The sequence below is a fragment of the Eleutherodactylus coqui genome, chromosome 1 (genome assembly GCF_035609145.1).
Source record: "Eleutherodactylus coqui strain aEleCoq1 chromosome 1, aEleCoq1.hap1, whole genome shotgun sequence".
Classification (NCBI taxonomy): domain Eukaryota; kingdom Metazoa; phylum Chordata; class Amphibia; order Anura; family Eleutherodactylidae; genus Eleutherodactylus; species Eleutherodactylus coqui.
In genome coordinates, this window is record NC_089837.1 from 266,243,257 (window position 1) to 266,261,444 (window position 18,188).

At 43.9% G+C, this 18,188-nt stretch overlaps 2 protein-coding genes across 8 annotated transcripts in view; one reads left to right on the forward strand and one right to left on the reverse strand.

Annotated features, from left to right (window-relative positions):
* ANKRD6 (ankyrin repeat domain 6) overlaps positions 1 to 682 on the reverse strand; it is a 172,125-nt gene extending 171,443 nt beyond the window's left edge. For all 7 annotated transcript variants that reach the window (XM_066608535.1, XM_066608492.1, XM_066608483.1 and 4 more), the window contains exon 1: positions 501 to 682. In XM_066608535.1, coding sequence (XP_066464632.1) covers positions 501 to 509 — 9 coding nt within the window. In that variant the 5' untranslated portion in view covers positions 510 to 682. The remainder of the gene's footprint in view (positions 1 to 500) is intronic.
* A 14,542-nt stretch (positions 683 to 15,224) lies between these two features.
* Positions 15,225 to 18,188, forward strand: part of RRAGD (Ras related GTP binding D) — a 165,243-nt gene continuing 162,279 nt past the window's right edge. The window contains exons 1-2 of the mRNA XM_066608570.1: positions 15,225 to 15,315; positions 16,804 to 16,915. Of these exons, the coding sequence (XP_066464667.1) occupies positions 15,290 to 15,315; positions 16,804 to 16,915 (138 nt within the window). The 5' untranslated portion in view covers positions 15,225 to 15,289. The remainder of the gene's footprint in view (positions 15,316 to 16,803; positions 16,916 to 18,188) is intronic.

An 18,188-nucleotide genomic window follows, 5' to 3' on the forward strand; every position in this document is an offset into this window, starting at 1 on the left:
ACAACTAGGTGATCGGTGTGGGGTGTCACTGCTCAGTTCCCCACTGATCCTGAGACTACCCAACAGAATAGGCCAGGTTACCATCAAGCCCTGCAATGAGCCTGGGCACAGAGATGGCAGATGACCGGCGGGTCTGTGGCCACCTTTAGTTTGGAGTATGCGCACACCTCCATCTGTATATACTGTAGTGATGCAGCAGAGCTCACGCCCCAGGGCTGCGATCAGCAGCGAGTATGCAGCAGGCTGCTCTGAGTTGTGTTTCTATCAGGCTCCACAGTCCACTACAGTAGGTGACAGTACTTCGGGCCATCACTGGCTGCCGGCTACATGTTGCAGTATCCCCACGCAGTGAGGTGCGCCGACCACCTGTTGACGCCCCGTGCAGCCACGCCAGCTGGGAAATAACAAGACGACATGACTCAGTGCCAGGCTGGAGTGCGGGTACAGCCCCTCTACACCGCGGCTCCCTCACAATAGGGCATAAGACGCTCGGCACCTACCTGTTGCATGCCGCCGACTTCCGTCGATCCTCAGTGAGACCCGCGCCGTGTTGTGGCAAGCAGCTCTGAAGGTCCTCCTCAGTGTGTCGTCAGAGCGGTCCGCGGCCTCTTCCCTGTGAGGACCCCGCTGCACGAGCAGCTTGTTAGCAGGCACAGTAGTCGGAGGCTCTGCTCACACAGCGCTGCTATCTGCCGGGAGGCATATTTGGGATTTCAGCCGCAGTTCAGTAGCGGTGAGCGATTCCAGCGACCTGATTGGTTGTTAGGGACACACACCAATTTGGAGATGTGCACGAGTGGCCGGCCCGTTAAATAAGCAGCAGCAGGGCCGTAGGAGGGTCGGCAACTAAGCCCAAGCCTAAACCCTAAGGGTGGGTTCACACAGGGCGGATTTCCGTCGGAAATCTCGCGGTTTGGCCGCAGCAAAAACCAGAAGGCTTCCGCCGGGAGAACCGCGAACCGCGGCGGCGGCTTTGAAGCGGCTCGGCCGCATGCTTTTCCGTTGCGGCCGGCGCTCCCATAGAGAAGAGCGTGGCCGCGATATAAATAAACAAAAAAAAAAGTAAATAGACATGCTGCATCTTTTGAAACCGCGTCCGCAGCCGCGGTTTCAACCGAATTTACCGCAGCGGATTTGCCGTCCCGTGTGGACGAGATTTCTGAGAAATCTCATCCACATGGCTGGCTAATCCCGAGATTAGCAGGCGCGGGCGATTTTGCCGCGGGCGAATCTGCTGTGGAAAAACCGCGGCAAATCCGCCCTGTGTGAATCCAGCCTAAGGCTGGGTTCACACGGGGTGTATTCCCGCCGGAAATCCCGCGGTTTGGCCGCAGCAAAAACCGTGAGATTTCCGCCGGGAGAAGCGCAGCGGAAAAAGCCACGGCGGCTTTGAAGCGGCCCGGCCGCTCACTTTAACTTTGCGGCCGCTGTTTCAGCCGGACTTACCGCAGCGGATTGGCCGTCCCATGTGGACGAGATTTCTGAGAAATCTCGTCCACATGGCTGGCTAATCCCGAGATTAGCGCCCGCGGGCGGATTTGCCACGGCGAAATTCCGCGCGGCAAAACCACGGCAAATCCACCCTGTGGGAACCCAGGATAACTCTAAACCCAAACCCTAAACCTAACGCTAAATCCCCGCTGGTCTCGTGAAGTAGCACTCGTGCACAAGGGGGGGGGGGGGGGTGTCCCCAACAACCAATCAGGTCGCTGGAATTGCTCACCTCTACTGAACTGCGGCTGAAATACCAAATATGCTGCCGGGAGTACAGAGACACCCGCTGGACGCTCAGTGAATGACGGGTGGCAGCAGAGCGGTGCTTAGATCTGTGCGTTAGGCCAGCTTCATGCCTCGTCGGGTGGGGAATCAGCGCAACAAGTCCACAACTGTATGCGGCCTGAACACATGGCCGCACCCGCATGGACCAGTGGTTGTTTTTTTGACCAGTCAAACGTCAGGCTACTAGGCACAAGTTAAAAAAACAAAACAAAACACAGGATAGATCCTGCAATATCCTCTCTAAGATCCTGCCGTATCCTCTCAAAAATTCTGCAAAACCATCTCTAAGATCCTGCCGTATCCGCTCTAAGATCCTGCCGTATCCGCTCTAAGATCCTGCCGTATCCGCTCTAAGATCCTGCCGTATCCGCTCTAAGATCCTGCAAAACCATCTCTAAGATCCTGCCGTATCCGCTCTAAGATCCTGCCGTATCCGCTCTAAGATCCTGCCGTATCCGCTCTAAGATCCTGCCGTATCCGCTCTAAGATCCTGCCGTATCCGCTCTAAGATCCTGCCATTTCATATCTCACACAAGAAGATAGGGCAAGCCTTTTCTCGGCCATAGTAATATAACGCAAGAATCCTGCTAGTTAAAACAAAACTGTTTAAATAGATGGTTTTGACTCGGCACTTTTTGCAGGCACAAAAAGCTGCAAAATCACACTGAAGAGGCCCTAAAATGTAGACGCTTCCAGGCGCTCCCCCTGTGAGTGATGGTGGCCCTCCCGAACGCTCACCAGGGGAGAGGTTAGTATGGGTGGTCACCAGCCTGAGAGCCGCTGGGGAGCACGTATTATAGTCTCTTACACGTATTGTCCATTTAATAAAAGACACTGAGCATACGAAGAAGCATCTGGAAATCACAAACCGTTCTTTGATTGACGTGGAAAAACAAACCATAACAACATAAAATGGCTTATTAAAAATAGCCACCAAGATACAAGCGGATACAGGTCACTATTGGTATGACATATTCACCGGTTGGTCGCCCACGGCTGCACACACTTTAAATTGGTTAATGCAACCCATGTTTATACTGTTGCCTCACATATAGGTCCTGCAATCCTATTAAAGAAGTGACTGCAAGTCGCATGGACTTGCTCAGAACAGGATACCCGTTATAATTAAGCTGCTGTGTCTGACTTATAACCATTTGTTATAACACCTAGGTGACAGGTAGGGAAAGGTAATCGAGACATGGATCTCCCCCCTTGCGGAGGGTAACTCCATGGTAGAGGGCTAGGTAGCTTCCAATCCCACTGCGATGTAGGAACAAGGCCCGTGCTTCTACACAAATAGTCATGAAGTAGCCACAAAAAGGGGAATTGTGAGAGAAGTCAAACTGTCTTCTGGTCTCCATCTTGTATCCTATTCTATGCTTCTCAGTTACTGCTGAATGTCCTTTAGCCCGTATCCAGATGCTTGCGCACCAAAGACAGTCAGAGGTGGGATGCAAGGTTACTGGAAAAAGGGTTTACTTAGAATCCAATTTGTTTCTCCAAACTAGATCAAACTATTCGCAGCCCCAAAGGACAGGAGGCAGGGGGGAGTCAGCAAATAAATAGAGAAAAAGATACGTGTGCATAATTGGCTTTTACTGCAAAACAGATGCTTATGCGTTTTCTATGTAAAAGCTCTCCCTGTGTGTAAGTGTATATATATCTATTATATACACACACATATATATATATATATAAAGATGAAACCCCTCACTGACTGATGCGCCACTAATTCTCCAACTTGATGTCGTAGAAACATGAAATTTGGCGCAAGCATAGATTATGTCCAAAATAGGAAAAGCTAATGAGTCCCAAGTCGATTATTCAATTCTAGCGCAAAAGAACTAGCGTCCAAATTTTACATACGAAATCTAATTCTCTCACTTCCAGATGTCAGATATTTGAAATTTGGTTCGAGCATTGTTTATGTCATAAATAGGGAAATTTAATGGGTCCCAACTCGATTATTCGATTATCTTTTTCTAGCGCAAAAGAACTAGTGTCCAAATTTTACGTATGTAATCTAATTTTCTCACTTCCCGATGTCATTTTATATAAAGGAAACGTTGCATGGTTGCCTCCACGTGGTGTTTCCTGGGTAACGCAAAGAACCATGCAAAATGGTGAACATATTATTTTCCTCGGTATCTCTAAAGTAACCACGACTTCATAAGATTTTCCGATTTTAGAGTAGATTTCCTCCATGTCTATATATAGCTCTCCATATAATGCTTTATACACATATGAATTTAACCATGTAAATCCTCAAAATGAATGTACTTTATATGCATGAAGTTTATATCTTTTATGTAGGCTTAACTGATTAATAATTAACAAATACTGCCAGTATATAGGCTTAGAAATGTAACTAATCAATGATCCTAGAAATAGGTAACATACAGATCTGGCCAGAGAACAGTGAACTCTGGAGAGCTTATAGACCAACGAAACAATGACCCACAGGAAAGTTCTGCCTTCAAAACAACTGTCACTTCACATTCTGAGGCTTAGGGACCAATGATAACAAATGCATTGTAATAAGTTATGCGTATTCCTAAGCAAGGTGTTTCCTAGCAACATCTTTGTTTAATACCTATAAATATTACCACTACTTCCCAAAATAAAGGAGAAATTGTCTTGATTACACAAGTTCTGTGTGGCATTCAATTTACTGAGCAACTCATAACTCAATCCTTTTTAAATTCGGAAAGCAAGGATATACCTATAGCATTAATTCGCGCTAACAATTGTATATAGAATTATATTTCATTCTAGAATAAAGTAATTTCCTAAATCAGCACTAAGGTATTTAGCCAACAAACTGAGTGCTGCAGCAATACCTGCTGTATGACCCTTTACTCTAAGGCTTCATGCCCACGTCCGGGTCGGATTCCAACTACGGAATCTCACAGCAGAATCAGACCTGGGGCTGGCCAAAGACCCTATACTCACCTGTCCAGATCCGTGACGAGTGACTCGGCCAGAACGCATGCGCAGTTCAGGATATGATGCTGCTGTCGTGTCGGTGAGGACGCAAACTTGCTGCGATTTCAAAACTGACATATTCGAATTCGCTGCGGATTGGACTTCTTCCATTGACTGCAATGGAAGCCATCCGTGCGATTTCCCGCACAAAATAGAGCATGCTGCGATTCTTCCCCGCGAGCGGAAAATCGTAGTTGATTTCTGCTTGTGGACAGGAAAGAATTATTTAACATGGCATGATATGGACGGATATTGCTGCGGAAATTGCTGCGGGCGTCTGCGAATTCTGCAGCGACAATTCATCCGTGGGCATCGGGCCTAAGACAGCACAATTTTTTTTGTTTATTCTCTTTTTATGTGTGAATATTGGGGTTAATAATGGTTTTAAAGTATCCTTGAATAAGGGTTTATAGTTTTAAAGGGGTATCTTTTGGCAGTGATAGCTGCCTTCCGAGAGCTATAACTTTTATTTTTCTGTCGACTATATGGGCTTTTTAGTTTTTTTTTGTACGGGCGAAGGTGTATTTTTTAATGACCCCATTTAATGTACCGAAAAACATTAAGTAGGGTGCAATGGAATGGTGTGTGGTTAAAAACTTTGTTTGCTACTTATATGAAGCCAACATAATAAAGTACAGTTTGTTCACAGAGATTAAAGAAAATGGCAGGAATGTTATGGGCAAAAATTTGAGGTCTTGTTAGTAGCATCTGAAAGAGGTTTTAGTTAAGGTCTTCTTTTGTATTCCAATTTCCTTGAATATGTCGAACAGTAGATCCTAGAGAGCTGCGGTATATTCTCCTAAGCATATATGTGAGGTATATTCTCCTCAATATAACAACATATAGATGTTGAGAAGGTGCTAAAACATCCAGACAAGCACTTTATGTTCCTCTCTAGCCTTCGCTTGTTCTGACTGAGCCATGGACAGACATCTCTATGGATTTCATTACTGATCTGGTTTTACTAGCATTTTGGTAATTGTGGATTGACTGTTCTAAAATAGCACACTTCATACCACTGTTTGGTCTACCTTCAGGCTAACTGTTCGGAGCTGTAGCAACCATAGGTGGAGTTTGTTCATAATAACCATGTCTCAAGTAACACAGTATTTATGATAGTCTACAGTCAAAATCTGAATGTTCCTGTTACAATTTTGACACACTCAGGAACCAATTGTTCAGGATGTCTGCCGTAATTTTTAGAACATTTGGATGGAAGTTTACAAGAATCTTGAGATTAATGCGGCTAAGGTTAGCGAAGTGCTCATAGTGTAATGATGCCGAATGTATGCTACATGGCAAAACATGGCTCATATCTTAGGACTGCAAAGGAGCCAAATAACGTACAGCTGAACGTCATAAGAAAATATATGAAACATGTATTAATACTGTAACATAGAAAAGATATGGGGACTCATTAGACAACAAATGTAGAGGACAAAAGGTACCAGGTGAGGATAATGAGGACAACTATATGACCCTCACAGTGAAGATTCGAGCAAACGATAGAACCAAAAGAAAAAAAACAAACCAAAGTCTGTCTCTATGCCATCACTCCATAATTTCAGTAACTCATCTCCCCCTCATTATCAATAGCACGGTCCCTATATAGCCCTTATCTAGCCCTCCAGAGATGACCCTAACTGCTATTCTGTTACTAACACTCAATGGCACAAAGCCCAGACAGAAACCAACCAAACAAGCACTCGAAGTTAACTCAGATGATACAAACTTGGAACACCAACTAGGCTAGACCTGAACACCAAGAGGTGTATGACACTGACAAGATAGGCAGATAACACTAGACTCAGAACTAGATGTTAGAAATGTAAAATGAACACCATAGTCAGCTATCAGCTGCACAGACAACTACAGCCAAACTATATTTAACCCCTTAGTGACGGCCCAATAGTGTTTTTAAGTCCTGCCATTGCAGGACGTGTATGGAGGGAGATAGCACTGTTATCTCCCTCTATACAGCGTGGGCATCAGCTGTTTATTACAGCTGACACCCGCAGGCAATGGCCGTGCGGCCGATTGCAGCTATTAACCCTTTAAATGCTGCTGTCAATTCTGACAGCAAGATTTAAATCCCCCAAGCAATTTTCGGGGGTCCCGTACGGCCCCCCCACAGTGAGATCAAGAAAGCCGTGCAGGTGTCATGGCAGCCAGGGGCCTTCTGAAAGGCCCCAGGGCTGCCTTAGTAGACTGCCTATCAAGCCATTCCCGTGGGGTGGCTTGGTAGACTGCTTGTCAAAAAGCAGTATGACGTAATGCTATAGCATTACGTCATACTGCAGGAGCGATCAAAGCATCGCTGGTTGTGGTCCCCCCTGGGGACTGAAAGAAAGTGTAAAAAAAAAAAAATTTACTTTTGCCATATTTGCAATAAAAGAATCTAAATCAACAAAAATATGTTTTGTATCGCTGCATCCGTAAAAGTCCGATCTAGCAAAGTAATACATTACTTATTGCATATGGTGAACGTAATCCGAAAAAAATGCCGCGAGAAATGAGTCACCCTGTCTCCAAGAAAAAATGTAATTAAAAAAGAAAAAGGGATCAAAAAGTCGTTTGTATACAAAAATGGTACCAACAGAAATGTCAGGACATACCGCACTAAATGAGCCCTCACACAACTATGTCGCCAGAAAAATTAAAAGTTATTGTGCGCAGAAAATAGAGACATAACAATTTTAAAAAATTAAATATCTTTAGAAAAAAAACACGTAGTACAAAAAAAAAACCAAACAACTTTGGTATCATAGTAATCATATTGACCCATAGAATAGAGCTATCATGTAACTTTTGTTGCAGTTTGTGCACTGTAGAAACAGGACGCACCGAAAGATGGCAGAATGTCATTTTTAAAAAATTTCTCTCCACTTACAATTTTTTAAAAGTTTTTCAGTACATTAAAGGGGTTGTTCCGCGCCGAAACGGGTTTTTTTTTTTTCAATAGCCCCCCCGTTCGGCGCGAGACAAACCCGATGCAGGCATAAAAAAAACAAACCGTCCAGTACTTACCCGAATCCCCGCGCTCCGACGACTTCTGACTTACCTTGTGAAGATGGCCGCCGGGATCTTCACCCTCGGTGGACCGCAGGTCTTCTGTGCGGTCCATTGCCGATTCCAGCCTCCTGATTAGCTGGAATCGGCACACGTGACGGGGCGGAGCTACGAGGAGCCGCTCTCCGGCACGAGCGGCCCCATTCAGAAGGGAGAAGACCGGACTGCGCAAGCGCGTCTAATCGGGCGATTAGACGCTGAAGATTAGACGGCACCATGGAGACGGGGACGCTAGCAACGGAACAGGTAAGGGAATAACTTCTGTATGGCTCATAATTAATGCACAATGTACATTACAAAGTGCATTAATATGGCCATACAGAAGTGTATACCCCCACTTTGTTTCGCGGGACAACCCCTTTAAGTAGTGCCATTCAAAAATACAACTCGTCCCGCGAAAAACAAGCCCTCATACAGCGACGTCAACAGATAAATAAAGGAGTTACGATTTTTTAAGGGGGGGGGGGGACCGAAAATGGAAAAAAGCAGAAAAGCTCCATCAGTAAGGGGTTAAAGGAAGGCCAGTAATTAGAAACTCCTCCTTGGTGAGGTGGTCGGAACAAAGCAATCAGCTGATCCAGTCCAATATTTCAGCTGTGGGCACAGTTACCTGTCACTTGCACCAGCTACAATTTAGAAGAGATAATATAACAGTTGCGTCCTGACCGGATGTGCCGCATATACAAATGTAAGAATAAGCACAACTATGCGTAACAGAATCAAAAGCACAACCGTGCAACGTAAACACGAAATGAAACTGAGGGAATTTTTTTCTCTGCAAACCCCAGGAGGGACCCCTGCCTAATCGGCTTGCAGATCCACACCCGTACCTTGGCCACTAATATATCCCTACCAGGCAGAACTGAATGCAAAAAGGAACAGTACAAGGTAACCAACTGTGGTACTGAGCTGTAGCAGCAGTCTGCAGCAAGGAATTGGAGGTCCAGAGACAGGCTGTACTCCTCATCAGCAATCCCAGGAGGAATCTAAAAAAATAACCAGCACTAAAGTCAGAATTGATGAATCTTTTAAGCAGAGATTTCTGGAAAATATTGCCTGAGTTCTATATTTATATTTATGGTAGACAACCAAACAAAGTCTCCAACACAGAATACCGCCCCCTCAGAACGATGACTATCTTCTACCCGCTTGCCCCGCCAAACTGATTGCTGTAGATTTCTCTGAACCTCTGCCCACACTGCCTTGATATCAGAACAGAACTCATTAGCTCCTGGTACCTCCGAACCCCGCTTGGAAAAGGGGCCAAAACATGGGTGGGATCCATGATTACAAAAGAACGTCTATGTCCTTGTAGCCTCCAATTATCTATTGTTTAAAGCAAATTCAGCTAAGATGGAAACGAATTGTACCCTACAATCAGAGTCAATATTCTCTCATAATCCATGTAGTCTAACGATGTCAGAAATGAACAAACTGGCCAGCGTTTTAGCGTTCGGCAAACCAGAAAGTGCGACAAAATGGCACATTTTGCTAAAACGATCCACTATCACCTAGATGACCATGTTACCTTCGGAAGGTGGCAAGTCCATAATGAAGTCCATGCACAAATGAGTCTAAGGTTTTATAGGGATTGGCAAAGGTAATAACTTGCCGGCCGGCAGATTACAACGTGACTTAGTTGTGGCACACACCCCACAAGACGAAACAAAACTGAACACATGCCGTCGTAATGATGGCCACCCAAACGTTCTTGAGAGTAGCTTACAGGTATTATTAATTCCTGCATGACCTGCCAATACGGAACTATGAACCTCGGACATCACCTGTAACCTTAGATGAACTGGAACGAAAAGCTTTCCAGCAGGACGCTTTGACGGGACTAAATCCTGTACTCTACGAAGTTGCCCCTCTAAATCCAATGATAGTACCGATACCACCACCCCTTCAAACAGGATGGGGACAGGAGGTTCATCAGAAACTACTGGTAGAAAACTTCTCGAAAGAGCATCAGCCTTCATATTCTTCCAACTTGGACAATAAGTAACTAAAAAGTTCAAACGGGAAAAAAAAGTGACCACCGTGCCTGTCTGGGATTGGGTCTCTTAGCTGATTCCAGATAAATAAGATTTTTGTAATCTGTAAAAACCGTCACCTTGTGTCGCGCCCCTTCCAGAAGATGATGCCACTCCTCAAACGCCCATTTAATCGCCAATAGTTCTCTGTCCCGATTTTATAATTTTGTTCCGAAGAAGAAAATTACAAGACAAGAACACACATGGGTGAAGATCTTGCAATGTCACCGTTCCCTGAGACAGAACCACTCCAACCTCCACCTCCGAGGCATCGACCTCAACAACAAAAGGCCTAGTAGAATCTGGCTGCACCAGAACTGGAGCCGTAGCAAAACACTTCTTCAGTTTCTGAAACGACTGCAGTGCTTCCGCAGGCAACCCTTCTTTTTCATATCTGTTAGAGGTTTAACTATCACTAAAAAATCTCTACTGAATCTATGGTAATAGTTGTCGAACCCTAAAAACCTTTGTAGGGCTTTCACATTCTCTGGTAGGACCGAGTCCTGAACCTCTTGAACCTTTTCAGAGTCCATCTTGAAACCTTCTTGGGTAATAATGTGCCCCAGAAATGTGACCTCTTGCACAGCAAACACACATTTTTCTCTTTTGGCAAATGAACAATTCACGAGCAAAACATGGAGAACTTGGCGAACATGAGAAATTCAAAATTAGGGTGAAAAAAAATCTAAATATCGTTCAGGTAAACCAAAACAAATCTGCCTACAAATTAATAGAGAACCTCATTGCTTCAAACACAACTTAGAAGAGATAATATAACTGTCGCGTCCTGACTGGACATGCGACGTACACAAACGTAAGAATAAGCACAACCTTGCATAACACATCCAAAAGCACGACCACACAACGTAAACACAAAATAAAACTAAGGAAAAAATTCTTTGCCTTTAAACCTCTACCTCAGAAAGGACCCCTGCCTATTCAGCAGGTCGACCACACGCGTACCTTGGCCACTAATAAATCCCTACCAGGGTGCCCTGATTACAAAAGGGAACAGTACAAGGTAACCAACTGTGGTATTTAGCTGTAGTAGCAATCTGCGGCAAGGAAATGGAGCAGACAGGAAGAGACAGGCTTTGCTTCGCTTCAGAAGTGAAAGGCCAGGTAAAAATATACAGCTAATTAATACATTTGAGAACCTTGTTATTAGAAGTGGAAAGAAAGAACAAAGACAAAAAACTTAGAAGGAGCTCTTAACAAAAGAAGAGAAATATGATGTCATAAGCATCACGGAAACTTGGTGTAATGATACACACGATTGGAATGCAAGAAACAAACCTAAAAAAAAGGGAGGGGGTATTACATTATATGTCAGGAAAACATTCATAACCACAGAGATTCAAATGTCTGAGCATGGTAGTTCTGTAGAATCTGGGTAAGAATACAAGGAGAGAACAACAGAAAGGACACTATTGTAGGCATTTACTATAGGCAGAAGATATTGATGAACTCTTTCTTCATCCGATGGCCAAGCTCTCAAAAAAGCATGACATAGTGATCATCGGAGATTTTACCTATCCAGACATTTGTTGGAAAGCTCTATCAGGTAAAAGCAATGGATCCAACAAATTATTATCTGCTCTTGCTGACAACTTTATCTTCCCAAAGGTAGAAGAGAAAACAAATGGATCTGCTATCTTGGACCTAATTCTTACCAACAGGGAGGGAATGGTTGAGGAAGTAAGGGAGGCTGGGCCCTTAGGAGGCAGTGATCATGTTATCCTTGAATTTTGGATAAAAAGGGGAGGAAGACCTGAGAAAGCTCATACCTCAAGGTTGAATTTTAGAAAGGCAGATTTTAATGAACTCAGAAAGAAGGTAGGAAGAATCCAATGGCTGAATATTCTTAAGGACAGAAATGTCCAAGGAGGTCGGGAAAAATTGTGAAATGAGATTCGCACAATCGTTAACAATCCCTAAAAGAAGAAAGAATGGGAAGCATTTAAAGAGACCAGGATGGATGAACACAGAACGCGCACACATGTTAAAAAGGATGAAAAAAAAGTTTATCAAATTAAAAGAGGGGGGAATAGCTAAAGAAGAATATAATGCAATCTGCAGAAACTGTAGGGCAAGTCTCAGACAAGCTAATAATGAATTGAGGCTTGCAACAGAGGCCAAAAGCAATAAAAAAGGATTTTGGGAGTATGTCAAAAGCAAAAAAAAAGTCAAAGATGCTATTGGATGCTTACAAGATAAAAATGGTGAATTGGTTAAGAATGCTGTTGAGAATGCCAGACTTTTAAATTCCTATTTTGTATCTGCTTTCTCTCAGAAAGTAGATGTAACATCAACTGATCTTCCCTGTGCTATTGGGAGATTAAAAGAATGCAGGCTATCCATAAACAGAGAGATTTAGAGAGAACACATGGGTAACTTAAATGAGTTCAATTCTCAAGGTCCATTTGAAATACATCCTAGGATACTAAAGGAAGCAGCGGAGGTAATTGCTGAACCACTCGCCATAATCTTTGAAAATTCCTTGAACGCAGAAGAAGTCCCAGAAAACTGGAAAAGGGCAAATGTTGTCCCTATCTTCAAAAAAGGGAAGAAGGTGGATCCAGGAAACTACAGACCTGTGAGCCTGACTTCTATACCGGGAAAGATTTTTGAACAAATTATTAAACAGCATGTATGCAAATGCTTGGATAAAAATGGAGTAATTAACCAGAGCCAGCATGGTTTGTAATAAACGAGTGATTTCTTCTGACACATCACTGACTGGGTTGATCAAGGAAATGCGCTGGATATAGCATATCTTGACTTTAGCAAAGCATTTGACAAAGTATCTCATACCATATTTATTGAAAAAAATGAGCAAATATGAGATTGACAAGGCAACTGTTGGGTGCATTCACAACTGGCTGAGTGATTGTACTCAAAGCGTGGTCGTCGATGGCTGCACATCCAAATGGAAGAATGTATATTAAGTGGCGTACCACAAGGCTCTGTCCTAGGCCCAGTGATGCTCAACAGTTTTATAAATTATCTGGAGGAGGGAATTGAGGGGAAACTGATCAAATTTGCAGACGACACAAAGCTAGTATGAATAGCAAACACTAGGGAGAGAGAGAAAGTATTCAAAAAGATCTACAAAAACTTGAACAGTGGGCGTCAACTGACAAGGAGAAATGTAAAGATCTACATCTGGGCAAGAAAAATGAAAAACGCACACACAGAATGGGAGGAATTGGGCTAAGCACCAGCACATGTGAAAAGGACTTGGGTATACTAATAAATCATAGACTGAACATGAGTCAACAATGTGATACAGCAGCCAAAAAGGCAAACACAATTCTGGGATGCATTAAGAGAAGCATAGAGTATATAGATCACGTGAGTTAATTATCCTTCTCTACTCTTCCTTAGTCAGACCTCCTCTGGAATACTGTGTCCAGTTCTGGGCATCCCACTTTAAAAAAGACATAGACAAACTGTAGCAAGTTCAGAGAAGAATTACCAAGATGGTGATCGGTCTGTGAATCATGTCCTATGAGGAACGCTTAAAGGATCTGGGAATGTTTAAGTTGCAGAAAAGAAGGCAGAGAGGAGACTTAAAGGGGTTGTCCCGCGAAACAAAGTGGGGGTATACACTTCTGTATGGCCATATTAATGCACTTTGTAATGTACATTGTGCATTAATTATGAGCCATACAGAAGTTATTCACTTACCTGTTCCATTGCTAGCGTCCTCGTTTCCATGGTGCCGTCTAATTTTCAGCGTCTAATCGCCGGATTAGACGCGCTTGCGCCGTCCAGTCTACTTCTTTTCTGAATGGGGCCGCTCGTGCCGGACAGCGGCTCCTCGTAGCTCCGCCCCGTCACGTGCCGATTCCAGCCAATCAGGAGGCTGGAATCGGCAATGGACCGCACAGAAGACCTGCGGTCCACCGAGGGTGAAGATCCCGGCGGCCATCTTCACCAGGTAAGTAAGAAGTCACCGGAGCGCGGGGATTCAGGTAAGCACTATCCGTTTTTTTTTTTTAACCCCTGCATCGGGTTTGTCTCGTGCCGAACGGGGGGGCTATTGAAAAAAAAAACAAACCCGTTTCGGCGCGGGACAACCCCTTTAATAGCTGTCTACAAATATCTGAAGCCAGAGCATGGAGCTACTGCTCGGTTTCAAGTGATAGTGGCTTGATAAAGACCAATGTTGGTCGAAACGTTGCCTGTAGGTCTATCAAAGGAACAATAAATGCTCTTTTTTACTGAAGCCATCTGCACCATTTATGCTGCCACAACATATACTATTTTGTACAAATATCTGAAGGGCTGTCACAGTGCAGAGGGATCAGCCCTATTCTCATTTGCACAAGGAAAGACTAGAAACAATGGGAGGAGACACAGATTAGATATTAGAAAAAACTTTTTGACGACGAGGGTGATCAATGAGTGGAACAGGTTATCACGGGAGGTGGTGAGTTCGCCTTCAACGGAAGTCTTCAAACAGAGGCTCGACAAACATTTATCTGGGAGTATTAATGAATCCTGCATTGAGCTGTGGTTGGACCACATGATCCTGGAGGTGCCTTACAACTCTACAATTTTATGATTTCATGACTCTGGTGCAGATTTTGCGACACATTTTGTTGAAAATTTGCCATGGGTTTTGACCTTTGTATTTCAAGAATTGAAATCTGCAGCATAAATAGGCATGCTGCAGATTTAAAATCTGCTGCGTATTTCTAATACGTTGGAAATTCTGCGAATAAATTTTTCACTGCATATGGAGACTTTTGAAAGTTAGTCCACATGACATGTATTGTAAATGTTGTGGAATTTCTGCAGAAAAATCAGCTGCAGAATTCTGCACAATTATTATGATGTGTGAGGGCACCCTTATTGCTTCTTCACAGCAAAGATTTCACAGTCACTGTGCACAAAACTCATCTGATGGCTTCTTCCTAAATATTAACAATATCTTTCTCTAATGGGCTCAGTGCCTGAAGCTTCATATGCCATAAACCAGCCAAGGGTGCATCCCATACGCTGTCTTGTCTTGCAATATGGCTCCTACAGGACATTTGCATTGCCTGTTTTTCACCAGACTTGGAGCATTATTTGAAAAACACGGTGCATTTTTATTGAGTTTCCCTGCCTGGCTCCTAATTAACCTCATTAGGCACTTTAGGCAAGAAGAAATGCTTTATACACATTACACATTACATGATATGTCTGGATTTAGGCCCCCTAGTGGGCAATTCAGTAGCTACACTGCTACATCCCATATGTATTGCGAACCAGGAAGTATCCTCACACACAGTGTTAGTTAGAGGGAAAAGTGCAACCATAAATAGTGCTCTTTCCTGTACTCTTTGCCAGACCACCCCATTAATTTCCTACACACAGTCCCTTCATATTTCTCCTTGCAAGTAACCAAGAAGGATTCTGATCATCTTTGTAAGATGCCATCTCTACCGGCTCTCAGAAGGTACTGATTCTGCTTGTGGAGTTCCAGCTAGTAGACAGTCTGTACATCAATGTTCTCTGGGAAACAAGGATATAAAGTAACTCTCACACAGAATAAAAAGTGATTGTTGTGCTCTCTATAGGGAGCTTTCATATTAAAGATCGCAAATATTATATTACAATATAATAGTTTCAGTGGCATTTAACAGCATATTTTAGTTTCCAAGACATTTTAAAAATTGCTTCACAGGATGCTTGATATTAATTAGCTATTGTAGTTGTGCGTAAAAACTAGACAATTCCAGTCAAAGTCCAAATATATAACTACTTTTAATGTTGCAAGCTGAATTATGGTTGAACATGTTCTGTTTCCTGGATTGTTTTTATTAAGCTATTCTAATTATGTGCACAACAAAGAGTCGGATGATACAGGTGCTTGACATGATCCATTCATAAACAGAACAAAACCTGGCAAGAAAGGATGGGAAGCCTGGAGAAAAATGGAAGCTATAGAAGAAAAGCATTAATTTAACTATAATTACCAACAAAGACAAATAAAGGGCAGCAGCATAATTATAAACAAATAATGGAAGGTGATTTCTTTACCTTAGGCCGCCTGCACACGGGCGGAAATCCCGCGGCGGTATTTCCCGCGGGATTTCCACCACTGAAAGCTTCCATAGGAGTGCATTACAATACGCACTCCTATGCAGACGGCCGCGGTTTGGCCGCGCGAAATGTCGCGCGGCAAACAAACCGCGGCATGTCCTATTTTTGTGTGGGGCTCGCACTCACCCGGCCGCCTGCTCCGGTCTGCGCGGCAGCCGGCACATGAAAGAGCCGGGGCCGCCAGGCGCGGGTGAGTACGCGCTCGTCCCTGCAGGCTCCCAGGTCGGGTCCGGCCGCCTGCACACGGGCAGAAATCCCGCGGCGCGATTTCCGCCACTGAAAGTTTGCATAGGAGTGCATTACAATACGCACTCCTATGCAGACGGCGGCGGTTTGGCCCCGCGAAATGTCGCGCGGCAAACAAACCGCGGCATGTCCTATTTTTGTGCGGGGCACGCACTCACCCGGCCGCCGGCTCCGGTCTGCGCATGCATATACAGTAGCCCTATGTAAATGCACCCTAAGTGTGCCTCTCCAGATATGAACATCATTGTATTGAACTGAACTTTGTTTGCACTAACTATAACCTTGAGGCCTAAAGAATGTCTTTAATAGGGCTGAAACAGACCTAAGATTCTTCCTAGTGTGTTTGTGTTCATCATTAAACCTTATTAAGCAAGTTGTCCCACTGTCTCCAAAGTTCTTCAATCATTCTTTATAGAAAAAAAACATGCATAGTGTTGTAAGGGGTTAAATACCCATATTGACGTGTTTTTGCTGGACTATATGTTGCTTTAAGAACTTTCGGGGTAGGCAGCTGCAGTTTTTGCAAAGAGCAGAGAGCCTTTTGAGGAGTGAGCTGTCTCAGTACTAATGGAGAGATGTTTTTTTCTGTACCCAGCTGTTGGAACGTAAGTGCCAGAGGGAGGTCTGCCAATTGTCCAAGGAAACATCAAATGCAATTACCATCTGTAAGCGAACAGCCATCAGCAGGAGGGAGACCACAAGCAAAGGTAGATAGACTGACAGCAAGTATGCGGATATTCACATTTTAGTGGTGTGTAAATGTAACATCACCGCGGCATATGACCAGTAAAATGGATTATTTTCACTTCATCACTACAAAGCATCCCCAAAAGTAATGTTGTAACAATTTGTTCAGAGGACAGTGACTGCATATTTCAGTTGGCAAATTTATTCATTCCTTACCTGAAGTTCCTGCAAGACTAACTTACTTCTGAGGATACTGCTATTTTCGGCCAACATCTGTGGAGATATTTACCTCAGGCCAGGGTAAACCCTTTATTAACTGTGATAACTCTACATTGTATGCACAATATGAAGGTATTAAAGGGGTTGTCCCGCGCTGAAGCGGGTTTTTTTTTTATTCAATAGGCCCCCCGTTCGGCGCGAGACAAACCCAAGGGATGGGTTAAAAAAAAAAATGTTTAGTACTTACCCGAATCCCCGCGCTGCGGCGACTTCTTACTTACCTTACCAAGATGGCCGCCGGGATCTTCACCCACGATGCACCGCGGCTCTTCTCCCATGGTGCACCGTGGGCTCTGTGCGGTCCATTGCCGATTCCAGCCTCCTGATTGCCTGGAATCGGCACACGTGACGGGGCAGAGCTACGAGGACCAGCTCTCCGCCACGAGCGGCCCCATTCACCAGGGAGAAGACCGGTCTGCGCAAGCGCGTCTAATCGGGCAATTAGACGCTGAAATTAGTCGGCACCATGGCGACGGGGACGCTAGCAATGGAGCAGGTAAGTGAATAACTTTTGTATGGCTCATAATAATGCACGATGTACATTACAAAGTGCATTAATATGGCCATACAGAAGTGCTGAACCCCACTTGCTTTCGCGGGACAACCCCTTTAAGGACATCCTATTCGTAGCGTATGGATCAAGTTAAAGCGTGAATCGAACGTTAGTAAAATGTTTGCACTTTATCCAGATAATACTGTTATGTTATTGCCATACTATACTTTATTGTACATTCAGTAAAGCATTGTTTGTTCAACTGAACTGAAGTAAAGCAACATCATATTCTGCATCCGTTGTCAGGGATAATGTCAGGGATAATGCAACCTGTAATTACGCTACCCAATAATCAAAAAGCAGTATGACGTAATGCTATAGCATTATGTCATACGCTGGTTGTGGTCCCCCCTGGGGACTGAAAGAAAGTGTAAAAAAAAAAAAAGTTTACAAATTATTTTAAAAAAAAGTAATAAAAGTTAAAAAAAACAAAAAAACGTTTGCCATATTTGCAATAAAAG